The following is a 23174-nucleotide window of genomic DNA, read 5'->3' as shown; positions in this document are numbered from 1 at the left end:
CTCATAGCTCATCACTAAGCTAAGGATCCTGGGACTAAACACCTCCCTCTGCAACTGGATCCTGGACTTCCTGACGGGCCGCCCCCAGGTGGTAAGGGTAGGTAACAACACATCTGCCACACTGATCCTCAACACAGGGGCCCCTCAGGGGTGCGTGCTCAGTCCCCTCCTGTACTCCCTGTTCACCCATGACTGCATGGCCAGGCACGACTCCAACACCATCATTAAGTTTGCCGACGACACAACAGTGGTAGGCCTTGTGGGGATCTATTTTCTCATAACTGGATGGGATGACTAACTTACAAAGAATGCATTAATGATTAAAGCATATAAGGTTTATACTGTACTGATATGAATTGTTTCACATAACAAGCTGTGATTCATGTGAGGAACGTTAGGGGCTAGGATGAGATAAAACTTGTATTTCTTACAGATAAGACTTGTATTTCTTACAGATACAAACACTGCCTCTTTGTTGTCTGTGAACCGTCCTTGAACGTAGGTACTTACAGTACAGTGGAATGGTGTCTATGGGTGATGACTCTACAGGTTGTTATGATAGCAACTTATGCCTGGCAACAGTGTGCAACAGTGGAGCGCCAAGGGGCTGGGACCAGCCGGTGCGCCAACGGATTGGCTGAGTAAGTCTAAACCACGCTCAGTCTCTACTCTGATAGGCCCAGCAGGGAGCGGGAACTATCTCTGTCAGAGTATTTTAAGAAGAACTCATAACAATGGATTAGTTCTCTGTCTGCCCTGCGTGGTATTTCAGTGAGCCCGTATACGAACCAACATACTTATCATACATACATTTTGCATATAATAAATTTAGCTTGGATTGAATATCTCTTGATTATGTTTTCTCTTATTCCAATACCAGATTTGAATTACGCAATTTCTAACAGCCTGATCACCAACAACGATGAGACAGCCTATAGGGAGGAGGTCAGAGACCTGGCCGTGTGGTGCCAGGATAACAACCTCTCCCTCAACGTGACCAAGACAAAGCAGATGATTGTGGACTACAGGAAAAAAAAAGAGGACTGAGCACACCCCCATTCTCATCGACGGGGCTGTAGTGGAACAGGTTGAGAGCTTCAAGTTCCTTGGTGTCCACATCACCAACGAACTATCATGGTCCAAACACACGAAGACAGTCGTGAACAGGGCACGACAAAGCCTATTCCCCCTCAGGAGACTGAAAAGATTTGGCATGGGTCCTCAGATCCTCAAAAAAATCTACAGCTGCACCATCGAGAGCATCCTGACTGGTTGCATCACCGCCTGGTATGGCAACTGCTTGGCCTCCGACCGCAAGGTACTACAGACGGTAGTGCGTACGGCCCAGTACATCACTGGGGCCAAGCTTCCTGCCATCCAGGACCTCTATACCAGGCGGTGTCAGAGGAAGGCCCTCAAAATTGTGAAAGACTCCAGCCACCCTAGTCATAGAGTGTTCTCTCTGCTACCGCACGGCAAGCGGTACCGGAGTGCCAAGTCTAGGTCCAAAAGACTTCTCAACAGCTTCTACCCCCAAGCCATAAGACTCATGAACAGCTAATCATGGCTACCCGGACTATTTGCACTGCCCCCCACCCCCACCCCCCACCCATCTTTTTACGCTGCTGCTACTCTGTTAATTATTTATGCATTGTCACTTTAACTCTACCCACATGTACATATTACTTCAACTACCTCAACTAGCCGGTGCCCCGCACATTGACTCTGCACCGGTACCCCGCCTGTATATACAGCCTCCCTACTGTTATTTTATTTGACTTCTGCTCTTTTTTTTCTCAACACTTTTTTGTTGTTGTTTTATTTTACTTTTTTTATTTAAAATAAATGCACTGTTGGTTAAGGGCTGCAAGTAAGCATTTCACTGTAATGTCTGCACCTGTTGTATTCGGCGCATGTGGCCAATAAAATTTGATTTGATTTGAGACTCGAAATTGAGCTCAAGTGCATTGTTTCCATTGATCATCCTTGAGATGTTTCTACAACTTGATTGGAGTCCACCTGGAGTAAATCAATTGATTGGATATGATTTGGAAAGGCACACACCTGTCTATATAAGGTCCCACAGTTGACAGTGCATGTCAGAGCAAAAACCAAGACATGAGGTCAAAGGAATTGTCCGTAGCGCTCCGAGACAGGATTGTGTCGAGGCACAGATCTGGGGAAGGGCACCAAAAAAATTCTGCAGCATTGAAGGTCCCGAAGAAAACAGTGGCCTCCATCATTCTTAAATGGAAGAAGTTTGGAACACCAAAGACTCTTCCTAGAGCTGGCCGCCTGGCCAAACTGAACAATCGGGGGAGAAGGGCCTTGGTCACAACCCAATGGTCACTCTGACAGAGCTCCAGAGTTCCTCTGTGGAGATGGGAGAACCTTCCAGAAGGACTACCATCTCTACAGCACTCCACCAATCAGGCTTTTATGGTAGAGTGGCCAGACGTAAGCCACTCCTCAGTAAAAGGCACATGACAGCCCACTTGGAGTTTGCCAAAAAGGAACCTAAAGGACTCTCAGACCATGAGTAACAAGATTCTCTGGTCTGATGAAACCAAGATTGAACTCTTTGACCTGAATGCCAAGCGTAACGTCTGGAGGAAACCTGGCACCATCCCTACGGTGAATCATGGTGGTGGCAGCATCATGCTGTGGGGATGTTTTTCAGCAGCAGGGACTGGGAGACTAGTCAGGATCGAGGGAAAGATGAATGGAGCAAAGTACAGAGAGATCCTTGATGAAAACCTGCTCCAGAGCGCTTAGGACCTCAGACTGGGGCTAAGGTTCACCTTCCAACAGAACAACAATCTTTAGCACACAGCCAAGACAACGCAGGAGTGGCTTCTGGAATAGTCTCTGAATGTCCTTGAGTGGCCCAGCCAGAGACTGGACTTGAACCCGATCGAACATCTCTGGAGAGATCTGAAAATAGCTGTGCAGCGACGCTCCCCATCAACCTGACAGAGCTTGAGAGGATCTGCAGAGAAGAATGGGAGAAACTCCCCAAATACAGGTGTGCCAAGCTTGTAACGTCATACCCAAGAAGACTCGAGGCTGTAATCGCTGCTAACAGTTCTTCAACAAAGTACTGAGTAAAGGGTCTGAATACTTATGTAAATGTGATATGTTTTTTTTATTTTCAATACATTTGCAAAAAATTCTAACAACCTGTTTTTGCTTTGTCATTATGGGGTATTGTGTGTAGATTGATGAGTGGGAAAAACAATTTAATCTATTTTAGAATAAGGCTGTAACAAAATGTGGAAAAAGTCAAGGGGTCTGAATACTTTCCAAATGCACTGTATACTTCCATAAATTTGTGAGGCCTGTGGACATCCTAGAGCAAAACAACTGACATGTACGTGTTCGTGAGAGTCATATTAGTGTGTAACCCAAACTGTTCGGACGCTACAGACAGAAGTTGGCAAATCGGCTGTACCGAGACTCTTATGTGGGATCATAGAGCAAAATGGAGAACACCATCGTGTTCATGAGCGTCTTTCTGTTCGGACACTACAGACGATTTTGTGAGAAGAGAAATTTTCGGGATGTCTCATGGTCTGACAAACACCGCTCTAGCTCTGTCACCTTGCACCGCAGATGTGGTATTGTTACATAGGCGGATGTGGTGAATTGAGACATATCCAATGCATAAAAAACATCTCTCTAGCTTAAACTGACAGATTTTATGGGGCTGTTTTTATTATGCTAATTAGATTTTCAACCTTAGGGCAAGTAACATAATAAGTTGCATGGACTCACTCTGTGTGCAATAATAGTGTTTAACATGATTTTTAAATGACTACCCCATCTCTGTAACCCACACATACAATTATCTGTAAGGTCCCTCAGTCAAGCAGTGAATTTCAAGCACAGATTCAACCACAAAGACCAGGGAGGTTTTCCAATGGTTGCAAAGAAGGGCCCCATCTATTTGGTAGATGAGTAAAAAAAAAATGCATGGTGCAGTTATTAATTACACTTTGGATGGTGTATCAATACACCCAGTCACTACAAAGATACAGGCACCCTTCCTAACTCAGTTGCCGGAGAGGAAGGAAACCGCTCAGGGATTTCACCATGAGGCCAGTTACAGAGTTTAATGGCTGTGATAGGAGATAACTGAGGATGGATCAACAACATTGTAGTTACTCCACAATACTAACATAAATGACAGAGTGAAAAGAAGGAAGCTTGTACAGAATAGAAAAATGACAAAACATGCATCTTGTTTGCAACAAGGCACTAAAGTAATACCAAAAATTATTTGGCAAATAAATGAACTTTTTGTTGTGAATACAAAGCGTTATGTTTGGGGTAAATCCAACACAACACATCACTCTTCAAAGTTTTTTAGGATAAAAAGAAACGGAATAGAGCTATACACAGGCAAAATCCTAGAGGAAAACTAACCTTTCAGCGGGACAATTACCTAAAACACAAGGCCAAATATACACTGGAGTTGCTTACCAAGATGACATTGAATGTTCCTGAGTGGCCTAGTTACAGTTTTGACTTAAATAGGCTTGAAAATCTATGGCAAGACTTGAAAATGGCTGTCTAGCAATGATCAACAACCAACTTGACAGAGCTTGAATAATTATTAAAAGAATAAAATGGGCAAATATTGTTCAATACAGGAGTGCAAAGCTCTTAGAGACTTAACCAGAAAGATTCACAGCTGTAATCGCTGCCAAAGGGGATTCTAACATGTATTGACTCAGGGGGTTGAATACTTATCTAATCCAGATATATTAGAGGAATAACTTTGAGGCTATTAAAATCATTTTATTCTGGAAAAACCCCAGGGCTTGATGTCCTACCGGTAGAGGTATATCAAGCAATTTTTTAATATACCCAAAGCTAAATTTTTAGCTTGTTTTAATTAATCCTATAGGAATGGTAGTCTGTCAGGTACTCAGCAGGAAGTTCTGATTTCACTATTACTAAAACAAGACCCAGATGGCAAATCTTATATCTAAAACACTGGAAGCCTCTTACACCGAATTAAAAAGGTTTTACTGGGTATTGTTCATCCTGATCAGACAGGTTTTTTACATGGACGATACATTGGAGACAATATACGACAACTACTTGAAATAATAGAACAACATGAAACGTCTAAGAAGCCAGGCCTGGTATTTATAATGGATTGTGAAAAGGCCTTTGATAAAGTACGACTGGATTTGGTGAGTCTCTAATTCAATAGGTAAAAGTAATGTATAGCAACCCCAGGTGTAAGATAGTATATAATGGCTACTTCTCAGAGAGTTTTGAACTGTCAAGAGGAGTTAAACAAGGGTGTCTGCTGTCACCATATATATTCATTATGGCCATCAAAATGCTAGCTATTAAAATCAGATCAAATAACAACATTAGGGGATTATAAATCCAAGGCTTAAAAACAAAGGTGTCTATGTATGCCGATGACTCAAGTTTTATATTAAGTCCGCAAGCTCGATCCCTGCAATGTCTCATTGAATATCTAGATAACTTTTCTGGCCTCTCTGGACTCAAACCCAAATATGATAAGTGTCCCATATTACGTATTGGATCTTTAAAAGACACAACATTTATATTACCCTGCAGTTTACCTATACAATGGGCTGACGGTGAAGTAGACATACTTGGTATTCATATCACAAAATATGAGCTCTCCACAATGAATTTCAATAGAAAATTCAAAAACATTGACAAGATCCTGCAACCATGTAGAGGTAAATACCTCTCTATTTATGGAAAAAAAATTCACTGACTAACTCGTTATTCATATCTCAGTTTACTCACTTACTTATGGGGCTGCCTACTCCTGATGACTCGTTTTTCAAATTATATGAGCAAAAAATATTTTGCTTTATCTGGGATGCTAAACCAGACAAGATAAAGTGTGCCTATCTATATAATGAATATGAACTGGGTGGGCTGAGATTATTAAATATAAAAGCACTAATCCTCTCTCTAAAAGCTTCACTTATACAAAAGTTTTACTTGAACCCAAAATTATTTACATTTTACATTTTAGTCATTTTAGCAGACACTCTTATCCAGAGCGACTTACAGTTAGTGAGTGCATACATTATTTTTTTTATTTTTCATACCCCCCATGGGAATCGAACCCACAACCCTGGCATTACAAACGCCATGCTCTACCAACTGAGCTACATCCCTGCCAGCCATTCCCTCCCCTACCCTGGATGACGCTGGGCCAATTGTGCGCCGCCCCATGGGTCTCCCGGTCGCGGCCGGCTACGACAGAGCCTGGATTATTCTCAAGTAGATTACTAAGAAAAGCCCATCCCTTGTTTAAAAATTGCCTTTTTACATTTGTTCAGATGGTCATTTCTCCTTTTTGATTAATTGAAAATTAAACCGTTCAAAGTATCTCTCTTTTTAAAACAAGCAATGCAGAGCTGGTTACAATTTCAATTTCATCCCCCAGAAATGATAGAACAAATATTACAACAAATATTATGGTTGAACGCAAATGTACGGGTTGAAAAATACCTGTATTTATGGAAAATATGTTTGAGAAAGGTATTTTGTTTGTAAATTATATTGTAAATTGGAATGGTAGAGTTATGTCTTTCATGGAGCTATCGCAAATATATGGGAAGGTCTGCTCAATCCAAGATTACAACCAACTGATTACAGCACTACCCCAAAAATGGAGGAGGTAGGTGGCAGAGGGAAAAGGTAAGGAACTGGACTGTCTGCCCAATATAAACAATCAAAACTGGCAGTGGAACAAAAATAGCATAAATGGGAAAGTATACCAGTTTCATTTGAGGACCAGGATGTTGACAGCTGTGCCCATCCTGGTCCTCAAATGAAACTGATGTACTGATTCCATGGCACAGTGTATATAAAAATTATGCAAGATTCAACACTTCGTGCTTTTCAGCTAAAATTATTTTACAGAATTCTTGCCACCAACAAAATGTTGAATATTTGGGGCATACAACCATCGCAGCTCTGCAGAATTTGTTGCGAGGATACAGAATCAATAGAACATTTGTTTTGGTATTGCCCTCAGGTAGCCTGTTTCTGGTCTCAGGTTCAGGAATGGTTGAAAAAGCTTAATATTAAACTAAAATTGACCCTAGAAATAGCATTGTTCAGAGATTTGGAGAGACCTGGTCAGTGAATCACTAATACTCTTAGTAAATGTATTTATCTTCAACTCGCAATCTGCAGATTCTATTCGATTAGATATATTAAAATGTTATGTTTAACATCACAGCATAGTTGAAAGATATATGGCACGTAGAAATCCGAAGAGGCTGGCCAGCAGAGATAGGTGGGATGGGCTGAGGGAAACTGAGGGTTGGGATGTGGAACTGGAGACAAGTGGGAGTGAAGTTGCTGGCTGGGGAGAAGAATGACGGTCAAAGATAAAGTCAAAAATAAAGTCAAAATAAACAAAGATTAAATGACTCTAAACAGGAACATTGTTACATCCAATGCCTGTTTGCCTGTGGCTGATGCCACACAAGTGCTTGTAACCACGTACACATGCACACACACGCACTCGCATTCAAGCACGCACACACACGTACTGTAACTAGTGCCACACAAGTTACACCCTAATTTACATGGACAGGTGGGGGATTCCCAAACCTAGCCTAATGCCTTGAAAGTAGCTTTCAACTCAAGATGTTGAAGAATTACCCTTATAAGCTCAACATAAAGCAACTATAACTATTCCTCACAGATTTCCTATTAAATTACTATGTAATTCTATGGATTCCTACTTGTTGCATGATATATCATCATTTAATAGATAGAATGGAAACAATTTTGTCAATCTGAAAACACGGTTTTAATTTGGACCAGAATATTCAATTGAGATCTTCACAAAGAGACAGAAAGACAGAATGACACAGACAGGCACACAGACAGAGAGATATCTGCACATCTGCATGGCATTTCAGATGTATTAATTTGGTGCAAAGTTCTTAAAATGTTTAAACATTAGAAATTGATTTTTTTACTTAAAGATTCCTCTGGTGAGTTTTATTCACAAAACACATACACATTTCAATGTTTAACACAATCAAAACAGTAATTGATGTCATACTGATACTTATTTTGTTTACCTCTTTGATACGTTTTCTTTTGCAGAATATTAATTGTGTGTGTGTGTGTGTGTGTGTGTCTGTCACGTAGAGCAGGTAGCTTAGTGGTTAAGAGCGTAGTGCCAGTAACCGAAAGGTCGCTGGTTCTAATCCCCGAGCCGACTAGGTGAAAAATCTGTCAATGTGCCCTTAGTAAGGCACTTAACCCTAATTGCACCTGTAAGTCGCTCTGGATAAGAGCGTCTGCTAAATGACTAAAATGTAAATGTAAATGTATACCAATTCCAGTACCCCCAATGGTAGCCCTGGACAAAGCACACCTGATTCAACTTGTCAACTCATCAGCAAGCCCTCTGAGTTGATCAGGTGTGTTTGTCCGGGGCTACAACAAAAATGTGTTTTGTTGGGGGTACTGGAGGACTGAAGTTGGGAAACACTGATGTACAGTGGCTTGCGAAAGTATTCACCCCCCTTGGCATTTTTCCTATTTTGTTGCCTTACAACCTGGAATTTAAAAGAACAAAATTATTTTTGGGGGGGTTTGTATCATATGATTTACACAACATGCCTACCACTTTGAAGACGCAATTTTATTTATTTATTGTGAAACAAACAACAAATAAGACAAAAAAACAGAAAACCTGAGCGTGCACAACTATTCACCCCCCAAAGTCAATACTTTGTAGATTCACCTTTTGCAGCAATTACAGCTGCAAGTCTCTTGGGGTATGTCTCTATAAGCTTGGCACATCTAGCCACTGGGATTTTTGCCCATTCTTCAAGGCAAAACTGCCCCAGCTCCTTCAAGTTGGATGGGTTCCGCTGGTGTACAGCAATCTTTAAGTCATACCACAGATTCTCAATTGGATTGAGGTCTGGGCTTTGACTAGGCCATTCCAAGACATTTAAATGTTTCCCCTTAAACCACTCGAGTGTTGCTTTAGCAGTATACTTAGGGTCATTGTCCTGCTGGAAGGTGAACCTCCGTCCCAGTCTCAAATCTCTGGAAGACTGAAACAGGCTTCCCTCAAGAATTTCCCTGTATTTAGCGCCATCCATCATTCTTTCAATTCTGACCAGTTTCCCAGTCCCTGCCGATGAAAAACATCCCCACAGCATGATGCTGCCACCACCATGCTTCACTGTGGGGATGGTGTTCTCGGGTGATGAGAGGTGTTGGGTTTGCGCCAGACATAGCGTTTTCCTTGATGGCCAAAAAGCTCAATTTTAGTCTCATCTGACCAGAGTACCTTCTTCCATATGTTTGGGGAGTCTCCCACATGACTTTTGGCGAACACCAAACATGTTTGCTTATTTTTTTCTTTAAGCAATGGCTTTTTTCTGGCCACTCTTCCGTACAACCCAGCTCTGTGGAGTGTACGGCTTAAAGTGGTCCTATGGACAGATACTCCATTCTCCGCTGTGGAGCTTTGCAGCTCCTTCAGGGTTATCTTTGGTCTCTTTGTGGCCTCTCTGATTAATGCCCTCCTTGACTGGTCCGTGAGTTTTGGTGGGCGGCCCGCTCTTGGCAGGTTTGTTGTGGTGCCATATTCTTTCCATTTTTTTAAATATTGGATTTAATGGTGCTCCATGGGATGTTCAAGGTTTCTGATATATTTTTTATAACCCAACCCTGATCTGTACTTCTCCACTGACCTGTTTGGAGAGTTCCTTGGTCTTCATGGTGCCGTTTGCTTGGTAGTGCCCCTTGCTTAGTGGTGTTGCAGACTCTGGAGCCTTTCAGAACAGGTGTATATATATATACTGAGATCATGTGACACTTAGATTGCACACAGGTGGACTTTATTTAACTAATTATGTGACTTCTAAAGGTAATTGGTTGCATCAGATATTATTTAGGGGCTTCATAGAAAAGGGGGGGAATACATATGCACGCACCACTTTTCCATTATGTACTTTTTAGAATTTTTGAAACAAGTAATTTTTTTTCATTTCACTTTAACAATTTGGACTATTTTGTGTATGTCCATTACATGAAATCGAAATAAAAATCCATTAAAATTACAGGTTGTAATGCAACAAAATAGGAAAAACGCCAAGGGGGATGAATACTTTTGCAAGGCACTGTAGAGTGCAAAGTCATTTCTACCATTATAATTAGGCTGAGAGCTTTTGAGTTTGAGCTTTTGTTCAGTCATTCATGTTCTATTCCAGAATTCAACTCCTTATAGTGTTATATTCTACAATTCTAGTTTGCTAAGGATTTAATTAGCTGCCCTTTGGGATGTCATCAGTCGGAATCAGTTGAATGTTCAATAAAGGACGTGTCATGGCGTCACAGTACCATACAAGTGGATGGAAATGGATGGAGATCTGTACTTCTTCATAGGGTGTTGAGGTCTGTGGATGCGAGATCGTTCCTCTAGAAACAGAGTGTTCGTTTTAGCTCACCAAGTGCACCAGGTGGGCAGAGTTTGCACATTTGAAATCATTTCATTATTCCTAAAGTTAAAACTCTGCCCAAACGGTGCACCGGGCTATGAAGCACCTATAGCTGGGAGGGCAGTGTTGAGACATAGGCATGGATGTCCATATCTCCCTCCCTCCATATCTCCCTCCCTCCCTCCCTCCCTCCCTCCCTCCATCTCTCCCTCCCTCCATCCATCTCTCCCTCCCTCCCTCCATCTATCTCTCCCGCCCATCATCCCACCAGAGCGGGTTAAGGTTTCAGCCACATTTCAGGTCAGCCATGGCAGCCAGAGCAGCATTCCACCCTGGAGACCCCATCACTCCACCACCTTAGGAGAAACACACACACTATTACATTTACATTTTAGTCATTTAGCAGACGCTCTTATCCAGAGCGATTTACAGTAGAGTGCATACATTTTATTTTTCTTCGTACTGGTCCACACACTCAGCTGAGAACAGAATTAACACATACACCTGAGCACTATATACGACTACATACTGTACATTAATTCACTTACTTAAGAATGGAACACACACACACACACACAACTGAGAACACACACTCACTCAAACATTTTCTCCTGTCACAGAGTACACAAAACTGTGTCCATTTTAGTAATTCTATTTCTTTGTGTTGCATATGAGAACAGCTGCAGTAACAGCAGTAACATATCCCCATTGACCAAGTTATCTTATCTTAGAGAAGTTGTATCTAACACAGTACAAAGGTCCAAAAGTCACATCACTGTACACCTCCAAAAATCTGGTGCTAAGTGTAACACACTCGTGCAGATACTCACACAGACACACACACACAGATGTAGGGTCTTAATTTGATCACTCTTTGGTTGCTGAGAATTTGCAAACTTTTGTAGTGTATTTGAGTTTTATAAAGGCTTCCAAAGTTTGTCATTTCCATTTTGACATTTCAGACTTGATTATATACCCTACAAAAATGTCCATTAATTATATTCGACATAATAATTCACAGTTCCTGTTGCTGCAGGATTATTTTCCTGCTGTAGCAAACTGGCTCGAATGAAGATCCTACATCAGTACACACACACACACATACATTAGAATGACTAGGAGCTGGCATCAGATAGAACTCCAATAAACCATTTACACCCAATCACAAACCTGGATGGGAGCCGCTGCCACAAAGATAAAGCCCTTTGATTGGTGAACGGTAGTCTGAAAGGGAGGGCAGAGGTCGAGCGAGGTAGAGCTGATCCAATGACATTGCTCCGTGGAAGATATTCTGTGGAGGATAAAATACCATTCTACATAAACCCAAGTCCAATTTGCCCTCTTCTCCCTAAAGTGCACTCTTGTTCAATTCCCCACAATGATCTAAAAGCATTGGATTGGTGTGAGCATGGGCTAGGAAGAGTTTCAACCATATTCCATTCCATTGAACCTCTTAGCCATCAAAGTAGATTAGGGAGTTTCTGATAATATGGATTTGCTCTAGGCCTAGATCCATGAGAAGGGGGGGGGGGGAATAGATGATTGAAATCAGGGAACAGAGGGAACAGTAAGGGTTTAGGGCATAACTTTGCTAACCCTACTTCTCATTTAGACATGACTAAGAAGACAGGGGCTTTGACTCACTCATCCACGTCTCTATGGTCGTCCCCTGATGGGGAACTGAGAGAATGGAAAGAACAGGACTGAGTGAAAAAATGAGTAATGGAATTGAGTCCGTGAATGAGTAGATGAGATTGAAAAAGTGAACATAGTCAAGCTGGTAATAAACTTGGGACTTACTAACTGCACTAGTCTTAGACTTAAATCTTTAAACTGCACTTTCAGAGTCCATTCATCGGCTTTGTGAAAGCAGCAGTGTAAAAGCGCACAGTAGTTTAAGCATGCAAAATGAGCCATGAACGAGAAACAAGTGCTTGAACTACTTTGAATAGCAGATATGAACTTTGATTCTGACGGACAGTATCATGGTAACTGTTGGTAACCATAAACCGTTCAATGCCGTTAGTTAGCACACATACACACTCTCTCTCTCTCTGACGAAAAAAAGCAGGAGGAAGAGAGCACTCCTATGTAAATCACTTCCTGGTTCAGAGCCTGTGTTTTGGTGGTATGCATATCAGTTTCTTGTATAAATCCATGCTACTTCCCAGTGGAACACTATCTACTCTACTACTAGCTATTCGCAAATCGACTTGAAATGTAGATATGCACGTACATTCTGGATGTGAACCGTCACACACACAGACATTTTCACACACACAAGCACACATACATACCCCTCCAGTTAGGCCAAATATCCTCTCCAGGTCAGGGGGAGTCAGGACGTCTTTGCCAACGATGGAGGATTTGAACCCAGGGGCATACTGCTCAATCCAGCTAAATGCTACACAGATACACAGAGACATAGTCAGTTTCATATAGGTTCAATAATGCCTGTGATGAGCAGTAAAATGTTATACAAAATCTACTGAGGATGAACACTTTCTGGGTGGGTGACAATGTTTTTGTTACTAGCATCAGTGGCAACTGCTCTAAGAGTGTCTCCACGTGTGTGCGTGTGTGTGTCCGTGTGTGTGTGTGTGCGTTCTAACCTGAGTCTGCGAAGGCCTCTCTGTCCTGTTCTGTCCACGCTCTCCCTCCCTCCAGACGATATGGAGTAAACTGGGTGAACAGCGACACCACATGACTTCCAGGGGGCGCCAGTGTTGGGTCCAACACCGATGGAATGGTCATCTCGATCATGGGCCTGTAGGGGAGAGAAAAGGAAGAATGTGTGTGTGTGTGCGAGCGTGCGTGCAGTATGTGAACCTGTATGGACATGTGTGTGTCCCTGGATGTGAGTGTGTCCGTACGTGCGTGCCTGTGTGCGTGTGTACCTGGACGAGGGCCGTCCCTCCTTGCAGTCTTTGTAGGCTGTCTGTAACACCTCCACACTCTCACAGTTAAGGTGGATGGAACACTGGTGGTGTGGTCCAGGCTTGCCGTCTGGTGTGGGGGCCGCTAGGAAGTCAGGAAGCTTATCCACTGCCACTGTTACAGAGAAAAGAGAGCAAGAGAGTGAGAGAGAGAGCGAGAGAAAAAGAGAGAGAGAGAACAGAGAAGAGATAAGGAAGAGAGAAAAGTGATGAGAGAAGAGAGAAGGAGGTGACAAAGACAGAGAAATAGGGAAAAAGAGTGAAGAAAGAGAGATATAAATAGAGTCCACACCAGTGGCGACCCGCCATTCAGGGCAGCTGGGGCAGAGCAGCTCAAGCCCTGGTTCACCTGGAGAAGACTGACCCCAAGAGAAACATGTAAGAAGGGGTGTGTTCTGATGAGCCTCTGTTGGCTGTCATGGACAAAGTGGAGTTTTTAATTAATACCTGTCACATATCAGTTCGCAAAAAATGTAAAAAATTAATAATAATTGAGATAATAAAGCTGCGTACAAACATGGTCTCTTTTTAGCTTTCTTGAGTAAGGCAGCTCCAAAATGCAGGTGTTTCAGCCTAGCTCAGTAAAATACGGAGCGTAGGGGTTGGTAATGTTCTCTAGTTGCGCTGTGATTGGCTCAGTATTCTGTCACTCATGGGGACACCACAGCACCGCAAAATCTACAGGAAGAGCTCAAAACTTCAAGTCCCTTGGGTGCTGCCATAGATTTACATTAGAAATCCCCATCCAAGAAGGCTCAAAGTCATTGGTCACCGATAAGATGATGTCAAATCACGTTATATCTACCGTAGCTTTGATTGGACTGATCATGTCAACATCATACTTTCAAAATCTTAGCTAGCAAGCTAGACAAGCAGTCATCATCATGAATCAAGTCAACAATCTCCTGGCAAATCCTTTTCAATCCTTGTCATAAGAAGTGAAATTATAGATAAAACGTATCAGTGCTCATCGGTCATTGGACATAAACATTACACAACAAGTTGGAAATCGCAAATTCAACAATGAGTGGTTTGGAAGGAATCAGTGGCTAACTGCAAACATTGCAAAGCAATCACTAGCCTGCTATTCAGTGGAGTGGGTGTGTGGTTCAAGTGTGGGTTTAAGGGTCTCTTTTCCAAACTTAAAAGGATAAACATTCACAGACAACATCATGGGCCAGAAAAGGTTGGATACATTGGCCATGCTGTCAATCCAGCATGACTTCTGCCGCGTTCAAAACAACTGGAAACTCATAATTGGGAAATCTCAGACTTCAGTGAGTGCAAGACAACTGGGAACTTTGAAAAAAACGAGCTCCGACTGGGAAAATACGTTTTGAACGGTCATCAAACTCGGAATTCCAAGTCGGGAACTCGGGCCTCTTTCTAGATCTCCGACAAGAAGATCACTGACGTCATGATTCAACCTTGTTTTTTTTCAGAGTTCCCAGTTGTCTTGAAAGCACCATAAATCCAGAGAATGCCAGACATTGATGACAAAGTTTGATGACAAAATGTGCCCACAACAGGGACCGCCGCACCACCTTCCTGTTCAAGTGATCACAGAACAACAAGGTGAGTCCAAAAATGTATTGTATGCTGTTGCATTATGATGTAATATGCCAGGGAGATATGTATACTGTAGCTAAGAAAGTAATACTAAGTGTATGTTGTGTAGTAAGCTGTTAGTAGCCCATGTGCCTCACGCTAATAATTTGGTCCCTTTCCCCCTCTTAACTTAGCCTACTGTTCTGACTTGGTGGTGCACATGTAGCCTATAGCCTGTTTTAGAGAAATGTAATCATTGAATATTGTAAGAGCTTTCATTGTCTGCTTATATGACCCCTTTATTTATCCTACGGTTCTGACTTGGTGTACAGAGAGAATACTGTAAGAATGGCCCATGTTCTGAATTCTGTCGCTGTACATTTCAAAAGTGCTGAACAAATAGTTATATTGACTACGTCCGTCCTAGCTCGCTCATTAATATCTTAATCGAAATTACGGATTGCCTCTTATCCACTCGTCGTTCTCTAATGCCATAGTTTGTACATCTCAATTGTCAGTAGAAACCACATTTGTTTAAGCATGTCAGCCATATCAGCTATGTTTTAAAAAAAGGCAGTAAATGAGTCTGAATGAACTGTTTCGCTGCCAGACAAGGCTCCGCTGATAGCCAGGTGTAGCAGTGGTAAGGTGTTGGGACTGCTGTTGGGACTCTGCTGTTGGGACAGCTTTATGTAGGCCCTAACAGTTTGTGGGCACCATTTGTCACCATTATAGAGCAATTAATGTATTGTTTAGTGTTGTGTTGTGTATTGGCTTTGCTGGCATGCATCTTAAAAACATTTTTTTTGTTTGCACCACCAACATTTACATGCTAAAATCGCCACTGGTCCACACATACACAACTCGCAGTAAACTACATTTCTTAACCCTCTAGATTCTAAGCCCTGTCTAATCTAGTGGAGGGGGGGTTCTAAGCGAACATAAGGAATTTTTTTAAGATGGTCATACCAAGGATAACTTAGCTATTTGATTTTGAATTTTAAGACCACTAAAGGTATACAAAAATTTGATGAAACATTGAATTTGACATTATTGCTATTAGCCAATAGAAACGTGTTGAATAACAGGTTCACTACATGGAACAACACATTTATCTACATCCCTATTAGTGAGCATTTCTCCTTTACCAAGATAATCCATCCACCTGACAGGTGTGGAATATCAAGAAACTGATTAAACAGCATGATCATTACACAGGTGCACCTTGTGCTGGGGACAATAAAAGGCCACACAACACAATACCACAAATGTCTTAAGTTTTGAGGGAGCGTGCAATTGACATGCTGACTGAAGGAATGTCCACCAGAGCTGTTGCCAGACAATTGAATGTTCATTTCTCTACCATAAGCCGCCTCCAACGTCGTTTTAGATAATTTTGCAGTACGTCCAACTGGCCTCACAACCGCAGACCATGTGTAACCACGCCAGCCCAGGACCTCCACATCTGGCTTCTTCACCTGCGGGATCTTCTGAGACCAGCCACCCGGACAGCTGATGAAACTGAGGAGTATTTCTGTCTGTAATAAAGCCCTTTTGTGGGGAAAAGCTCATTCTGATTGGCTGGGCCTGGCTCCCCTGTAGGTGGGCCTGGCTCCCAAGGGGGTGGGCATATGCCCTCACAGGCCCACCCATGGCTGCGCCCCTGCTCAGTCGTGAAAATCCATAGATTAGGGCCCATTTATTTCAATTGACTGATTTCCTTATATGAACTGTAATTCAGTAAAATCGTTGAAATTGTTGCATTTATATTTTTGTTCAGTATATTTATCCCATTATTTTAGGCACTAAACTATCTCCATATACACTACCAGTGAGAAGTTTGGACACACCTACTCATTCAAGGGTTTTCTTTATTTTTACTATTTTCTACATTGTAGAATAACAGTGAAGAGATCAAAACTATGAAATAACACATATGGAATCATGTAGTAACCAATAAAGTGTTAAACAAATCAAAATATATTTTATATTTGAGATTATTCGAATAGCCACCCTTTGCCTTGATGACAGCTTTGCACACTCTTAGCATTCTCTCAACCAGCTTCATGTGGTAGTCACCTGGAATGCATTTCAATTAACAGGTCTGCCTTCTTAAAAGTTAATTTGTGGAATTTCTTTATTTCTTAATGCGTTTGAGCCAATCAGTTGTGTTGTGACAAGGTAGAGGCGGTATACAGAAGATAGCCCTATTTGGTAAAAGACCAAGTCCATATTAATGCAAGAACAGCTCAAATAAGCAAAGAGAAACAACAGTCCATCATTACTTTAAGACAAGAAAGTCAGTCAATACAGAACATTTCAAGAACTTTGAAAGTTTCTTCAAGTGCAGTTGCAAAAACCATTGAGCACTATGATGAAACTGGCTCTCATGAGGCCCACCACAGGAATGGAAGACCCAGAGTTACCTCTGCTGCAGAGGATAAGTTCATTAGAGTTACCAGCCTCAGAAATTGCAGCCCAAATAAATGCTTCACAGAGCTCAAGTCACAGTCCCATCTGAACAGTTGATGGTGAGATGTGTCTGTGTGAATCAGACTTCAAGGTCGAATTGCTGCAAAGAAACCACTACTAAAGGACACCAATAAGAAGAGACCTGCTTGGGCCAAGAAACACGAGCAATGGACATTAGACTGGTGGAAATTTGTCCTTTGGTCTGGAGTCCGAATTGGGGATTTTTGGTTCCAACCGCCGTGTCTTTGTGAGATGCGGTGTGGGTGAACGGATGATCTCCGCATGTGTAGTTCCCACCGTAAAGCATGGAGGAGGAGGTGTTTTGGTGTGGGGGTGCTTTGCTGGTGACACTGTCTGTGATTTATTTAGAATTCAAGGCACACTTAACCAGCATGGCTACCAGAGCATACTGCAGCGATACACCATCCCATCTGGTTTGGGCTTAGTGGGACTATCATTTGTTTTTCAACAGGACAATGACCCAACACACCTCCAGGCTGTGTAAGGGCTATTTGACCAAGAAGGAGAGTGATGGAGTGCTGCATCAGATGACCTGGCCTCCACAATTCCCCGACCTCAACTCAGTCGGACGGCAGAGTGAAGGAAAAGCAGCCAACAAGTGCTAAGCATATGTGGGAACTCATTCAAGACTGTTGGAAAAGCATTCCAGGTGAAGCTGGTTGAGAGAATGCCAAGAGTCTGTAACGCTGTCATGAAGGCAAAGGGTGGCTATTTGAAGAATCTAAAATCTAAAATATATTTTGATTTGTTTAACACTTTTTTGGTTACTACATTATTCCATATGTGTTATTTCATAGTTTAGATTTCTTCACTATTATTCTACAAAGTAGAAAATAGTAAAAATAAAGAAAAACCCTTGAATGAGTAGCCGTGTCCAAACTTTTCACTGGTATTGTAGTTCAACAACACAAAAGAAAAGTATGAGGTAGATGAGAATGGTCGTACCATTAATCTTAGTGACAGGGGAGGTGTAGTCTATCTGATCTACAGCTTTGATGAATGCTGGAGAAAGAGCACTCTGTGAGGAGAAAAACAGAGGGGTTAGGGTTAAGGTAAGAGGACACAAACACAATATTACACTTCTGTGCACAATATTTGTTGTACTATTTTTGTTGTCTTCCTGAATGTAATGTATATAGGCTATTGTCTTTTCTGAATCTTGAATGAAGTTTGATCTATGTAATGTATGTATATGAGCTATGGAATTTTTAGCTTGTTCTCCAACAGGACAGTATCGCATTGCCAGACTCTGTAGTCTCACATTCAATCTGACTGGAGATCAAAGTTAATCACCAGTTTTGAGGTGTGTTAAGATGTGAAAGTGTGTTACCTGTAAAATGCATTACCTGAGGGGTGAGTGTTTTAAATGTGACGTAGGGTGTAGCGTTGGACAGTACCACTCTGCTGTGGATCTCTGTGCCATCCTTCAGGACCACCCCCTTGGCACTGCCATCTGACCCTACCAGGACCTGATGCACATCCTGTAACCCACACATATGCATGCACACCCCCACACACACATATCACACAAGAACACGTTATATGACCCATTAGCTATTATATTCAAAAGGTTGAGTTACCAACTAGGGAACCACTAGTTAACCACTCCTGGGAAAATGAAATCTGTCCTATATGGTTGTATGTATGTTTATGTATTATAATATGATTATATATTATATTATAATCAGCTGGACCATTACAGTTTATCATAAACTGAACAACACTATGGAATAGAACAAATGTGAGAGCAGTGCTTATCCAGCCAGCTGACCTGTTCAGTAAAGATGTCTGCTCCGTGGGAGCGGGCGGAGCTAGCGATGGCCTTGGACACCCCTCCCATGCCCCCCTCCACATAACCCCACGCTCCCTTCTCCTTCTCCAGCTCCCCCATCACATGATGAAGGAGGACATACCTGCAGGGGGGTGGGTACAAAGTTGGAAACTTTATTGTCCACACCATATATACAATATAATGTTCTATTTAATTCTGAGGGATGTGTGTGTCTGTGTCTGTCTGTCTGTCTGTCTGTCTGTCTGTCTGTGTCTGTCTGTCTGTCTGTGTCTGTCTGTCTGTGTCTGTGTCTCACCCACTGCCCGGGCTGTTAGGGCTGGTCATAGCTCCTATCACAGCATCTGTAGCCAGTGTGGCTTTAAGAGGCTCAGACTCAAACCAACGGTTCAGGATCTGAGAATTAGAAATAAATAGCATAGATATTCAGCAAGGCACAGAAGACGCTGTAAAGCTTTGCAACATGGACACAACTAGAATCAGATGAGGAAGGGTTAGACAGCAATGTCAATATTCTTATTCAATATTGTAGCTATATAGACAGCTCTGACTCAAACCATCGGTTCAGGATCTGAGAAACAGAGTAGAACATATAGTTATTAATATAACTACTGTTCCCTGTAGAAGGGAACAAGGTATAACATACTATGGGGGAGTCAACGACCAATCGTATTCACCTGAAGAAACCTGAAATCACGCCCAACGGATACCGAGCGCGCCCTCGGAAGCCCCGCCTTCCTGGCTAAAATACCAGGGCTCGCATTCATTTCCTCAATTCAGTACCGCTCTTCAGCGAGCTCAAATCACCTGACGGCACAGGCCCAAAATATGTTATACCTCGTTCCCTCCTTTAGGGAACAGTAGTTATATTCATAACTGTACATTCCCTTTCAGTCAGTCACTCGGTATAACATACTATGGGGATATACAAGCACGGCCCAATCCGGCTCACAGAGTACAAACTAGGAGGCCCACAGCAGCCCAAGCACACACAAGTTCCACCAGCTCCAAAAATGGGTTACAGAAACCACCTTTTCCCCTAATACTTCCCTGAGAAGCCTGAACTGGCAGAGCCCCATATAGGGAACCAGAACCTGCTGCAATTTGGCTATGTGCAGACACGCTGCCACTGCAGCCCAAGTCCATAGAACCCACGGTTCCAAGAACAATACTTACATTGCGAGCCCAAGTCCAAAACAACATATGTATACAACCACAGATGCCATATCTGCGGTCGTGGGTGCCTGGGACAATAGATCCTGACGACACGGAACCCTCCACGGGTCCCAGCCCAACACGTGGATGATCTCCGGGAACCAGGGTTGTCTGGGCCAACTGAATTAGGTCCATCGGATAGAGCAGGGTCTGAGGCCACTGATACACCAAAGCATCTATTCCCAACGGAGCGCCCAGATCCCTCATTCAGATGAACAGACGACAATGCAGGTTTTCTTGAGTAAAGATCTACATCGGCCCTGACGAACCGGTCCCATATAGGGCTATGGTGGTCATGAAATTTTGTCATGCAAATAACTGCCGGTCTCACGGTAATTGACTGTTAATTAGCATAAACACATCTCCTGGCTTCCACGCATAGCCCACAAGCCACTGATGCAGACCTTTGGAACATCTATATTTTAAAAAGTCTAATAAATCAATTTAATATAGCCTACACCATCACAATAAATCCATAATTTATTTTAGACAGGTCTATAGAAACATGATATGAAGAAAATGTAGCCTATTTCAGAAGAACAGAATAGCATATTCTGAGTTGTCCTTATGTTAGGCCCTGATCTGGCTATGCCATTTGGCTGTGGGCTACACTAGTTCATTTAGCAGACAAGATTTGCTTAGAATTCTTTGGCATTATTTTATATAATTTTAAAGTATGAAGAATACAAATGAACATAGCTGAATAAAATATAAACTATATTTTCTCCAAACGATTTCTTAGGGAGTGAGCACATGCGGCTATTCTGTTTAAAGCTGTTAACAAAGAAACAGGTCCTCCTATATGCTTAATTTATAGTTATTTATGCAACTTTAGTTGTGATACAAACGTTAGGCTATACATTTTAATTTTTTATACATTCGAAGGCTGCATGATGCGACTCAAATGATGACTTGAAAAAAGTTGCATGAAAGGCATGAGCTCTGCTCTGTTTCTTGCGCAGGCTGCACACACTTCATCAGTCTCTCATTCACAATTTGACAAGTGCTTGATAATGTTCTATCAGACTATTATGAATTTAATCCGATCTTTACATATAGCCTCCTAATATACAGTGGGGGAAAAAGGTATTTAGTCAGCCACCAATTGTGCAAGTTCTCCCACTTAAAAAGATGAGAGAGGCCTGTAATTTTCATCATAGGTACACGTCAACTATGACAGACAAATTGAGAAAAAAATTCCAGAAAGTCACATTGTAAGATTTTTAATGAATTTATTTGCAAATTATGGTGGAAAATAAGTATTTGGTCACCTACAAACAAGCAAGATTTCTGGCTCTCACAGACCTGTAACTTCTTCTTTAAGAGGCTCCTCTGTCCTCCACTCGTTACCTGTATTAATGGCACCTGTTTGAACTTGTTATCAGTATAAAAGACACCTGTCCACAACCTCAAACAGTCACACTCCAAACTCCACTATGGCCAAGACCAAAGAGCTGTCAAAGGACACCAGAAACAAAATTGTAGACCTGCACCAGGCTGGGAAGACTGAATCTGCAATAGGTAAGCAGCTTGGTTTGAAGAAATCAACTGTGGGAGCAATTATTAGGAAATGGAAGACATACAAGACCACTGATAATCTCCCTCGATCTGGGGCTCCACGCAAGATCTCACCCCGTGGGGTCAAAATGATCACAAGAACGGTGAGCAAAAAATCCCAGAACCACACGGGGGGACCTAGTGAATGACCTGCAGAGAGCTGGGACCAAAGTAACAAAGCCTACCATCAGTAACACAGTACGCCGCCAGGGACTCAAATCCTGCAGTGCCAGACGTGTCCCCCTGCTTAAGCCAGTACATGTCCAGGCCCGTCTGAAGTTTGCTAGAGTGCATTTGGATGATCCAGAAGAGGATTGGGAGAATGTCATATGGTCAGATGAAACCAAAATATAACTTTTTGGTAAAAACTCAACTCGTCGTGTTTGGAGGACAAAGAATGCTGAGTTGCATCCAAAGAACACCATACCTACTGTGAAGCATGGGGGTGGAAACATCATGCTTTGGGGCTGTTTTTCTGCAAAGGGACCAGGACGACTCATCCGTGTAAAGGAAAGAATGAATGGGGCTATGTATTGTGAGATTTTGAGTGAAAACCTCCTTCCATCAGCAAGGGCATTGAAGATGAAACGTGGCTGGGTCTTTCAGCATGACAATGATCCCAAACACACCGCCCGGGCAACGAAGGAGTGGCTTCGTAAGAAGCATTTCAAGGTCCTGGAGTGGCCTAGCCAGTCTCCAGATCTGAACCCCATAGAAAATCTTTGGAGGGAGTTGAAAGTCCGTTTTGCCCAGCGACAGCCCCAAAACATCACTGCTCTAGAGGAGATCTGCATGGAGGAATGGGCCAAAATACCAGCAACAGTGTGTGAAAACCTTGTGAAGACTTACAGAAAACGTTTGACCTGTGTCATTGCCAACAAAGGGTATATAACAAAGTATTGAGAAACTTTTGTTATTGACAAAATTGTCAACTTAATTGAGCTATATGCGCTCAGCCATGCATTGATTATTTTTATTTTTTTGCAAACAGTGATTGAGTTATATTATTAGCCTAAATTATGACTATCCAATCTACTCATCACATCAGGAATAATAGGCTATCTTACATAAGTCTGCAAATGCGATTATGCATGTAATGCTTTATTATAAAGGTGCATTATAATTGTACATTTTTTTGCCTCTTTT

At 42.2% G+C, this 23174-nt stretch overlaps 1 protein-coding gene across 1 annotated transcript in view; it reads right to left on the bottom strand.

The window, feature by feature from the left end:
* Positions 1–10704: 10704 nt before the first annotated feature.
* Positions 10705–23174, bottom strand: part of pyroxd2 (pyridine nucleotide-disulphide oxidoreductase domain 2) — a 39396-nt gene continuing 26926 nt past the window's right edge. Inside the window, exons 8-16 of the mRNA XM_041887413.2 lie at positions 19555–19652; positions 19239–19380; positions 18814–18948; positions 18413–18485; positions 13388–13541; positions 13103–13257; positions 12788–12894; positions 11661–11781; positions 10705–10846 (exon numbers count right to left, since the gene is read on the bottom strand). Coding sequence (XP_041743347.2) covers positions 10776–10846; positions 11661–11781; positions 12788–12894; positions 13103–13257; positions 13388–13541; positions 18413–18485; positions 18814–18948; positions 19239–19380; positions 19555–19652 — 1056 coding nt within the window. The 3' untranslated portion in view covers positions 10705–10775. The remainder of the gene's footprint in view (positions 10847–11660; positions 11782–12787; positions 12895–13102; positions 13258–13387; positions 13542–18412; positions 18486–18813; positions 18949–19238; positions 19381–19554; positions 19653–23174) is intronic.

The sequence above is a fragment of the Coregonus clupeaformis genome, chromosome 1 (genome assembly GCF_020615455.1).
Source record: "Coregonus clupeaformis isolate EN_2021a chromosome 1, ASM2061545v1, whole genome shotgun sequence".
NCBI classification, from domain to species: domain Eukaryota; kingdom Metazoa; phylum Chordata; class Actinopteri; order Salmoniformes; family Salmonidae; genus Coregonus; species Coregonus clupeaformis.
Note: the sequence above shows the minus strand (reverse complement) of the source record. Positions and strands in the feature narration are given on the sequence as shown.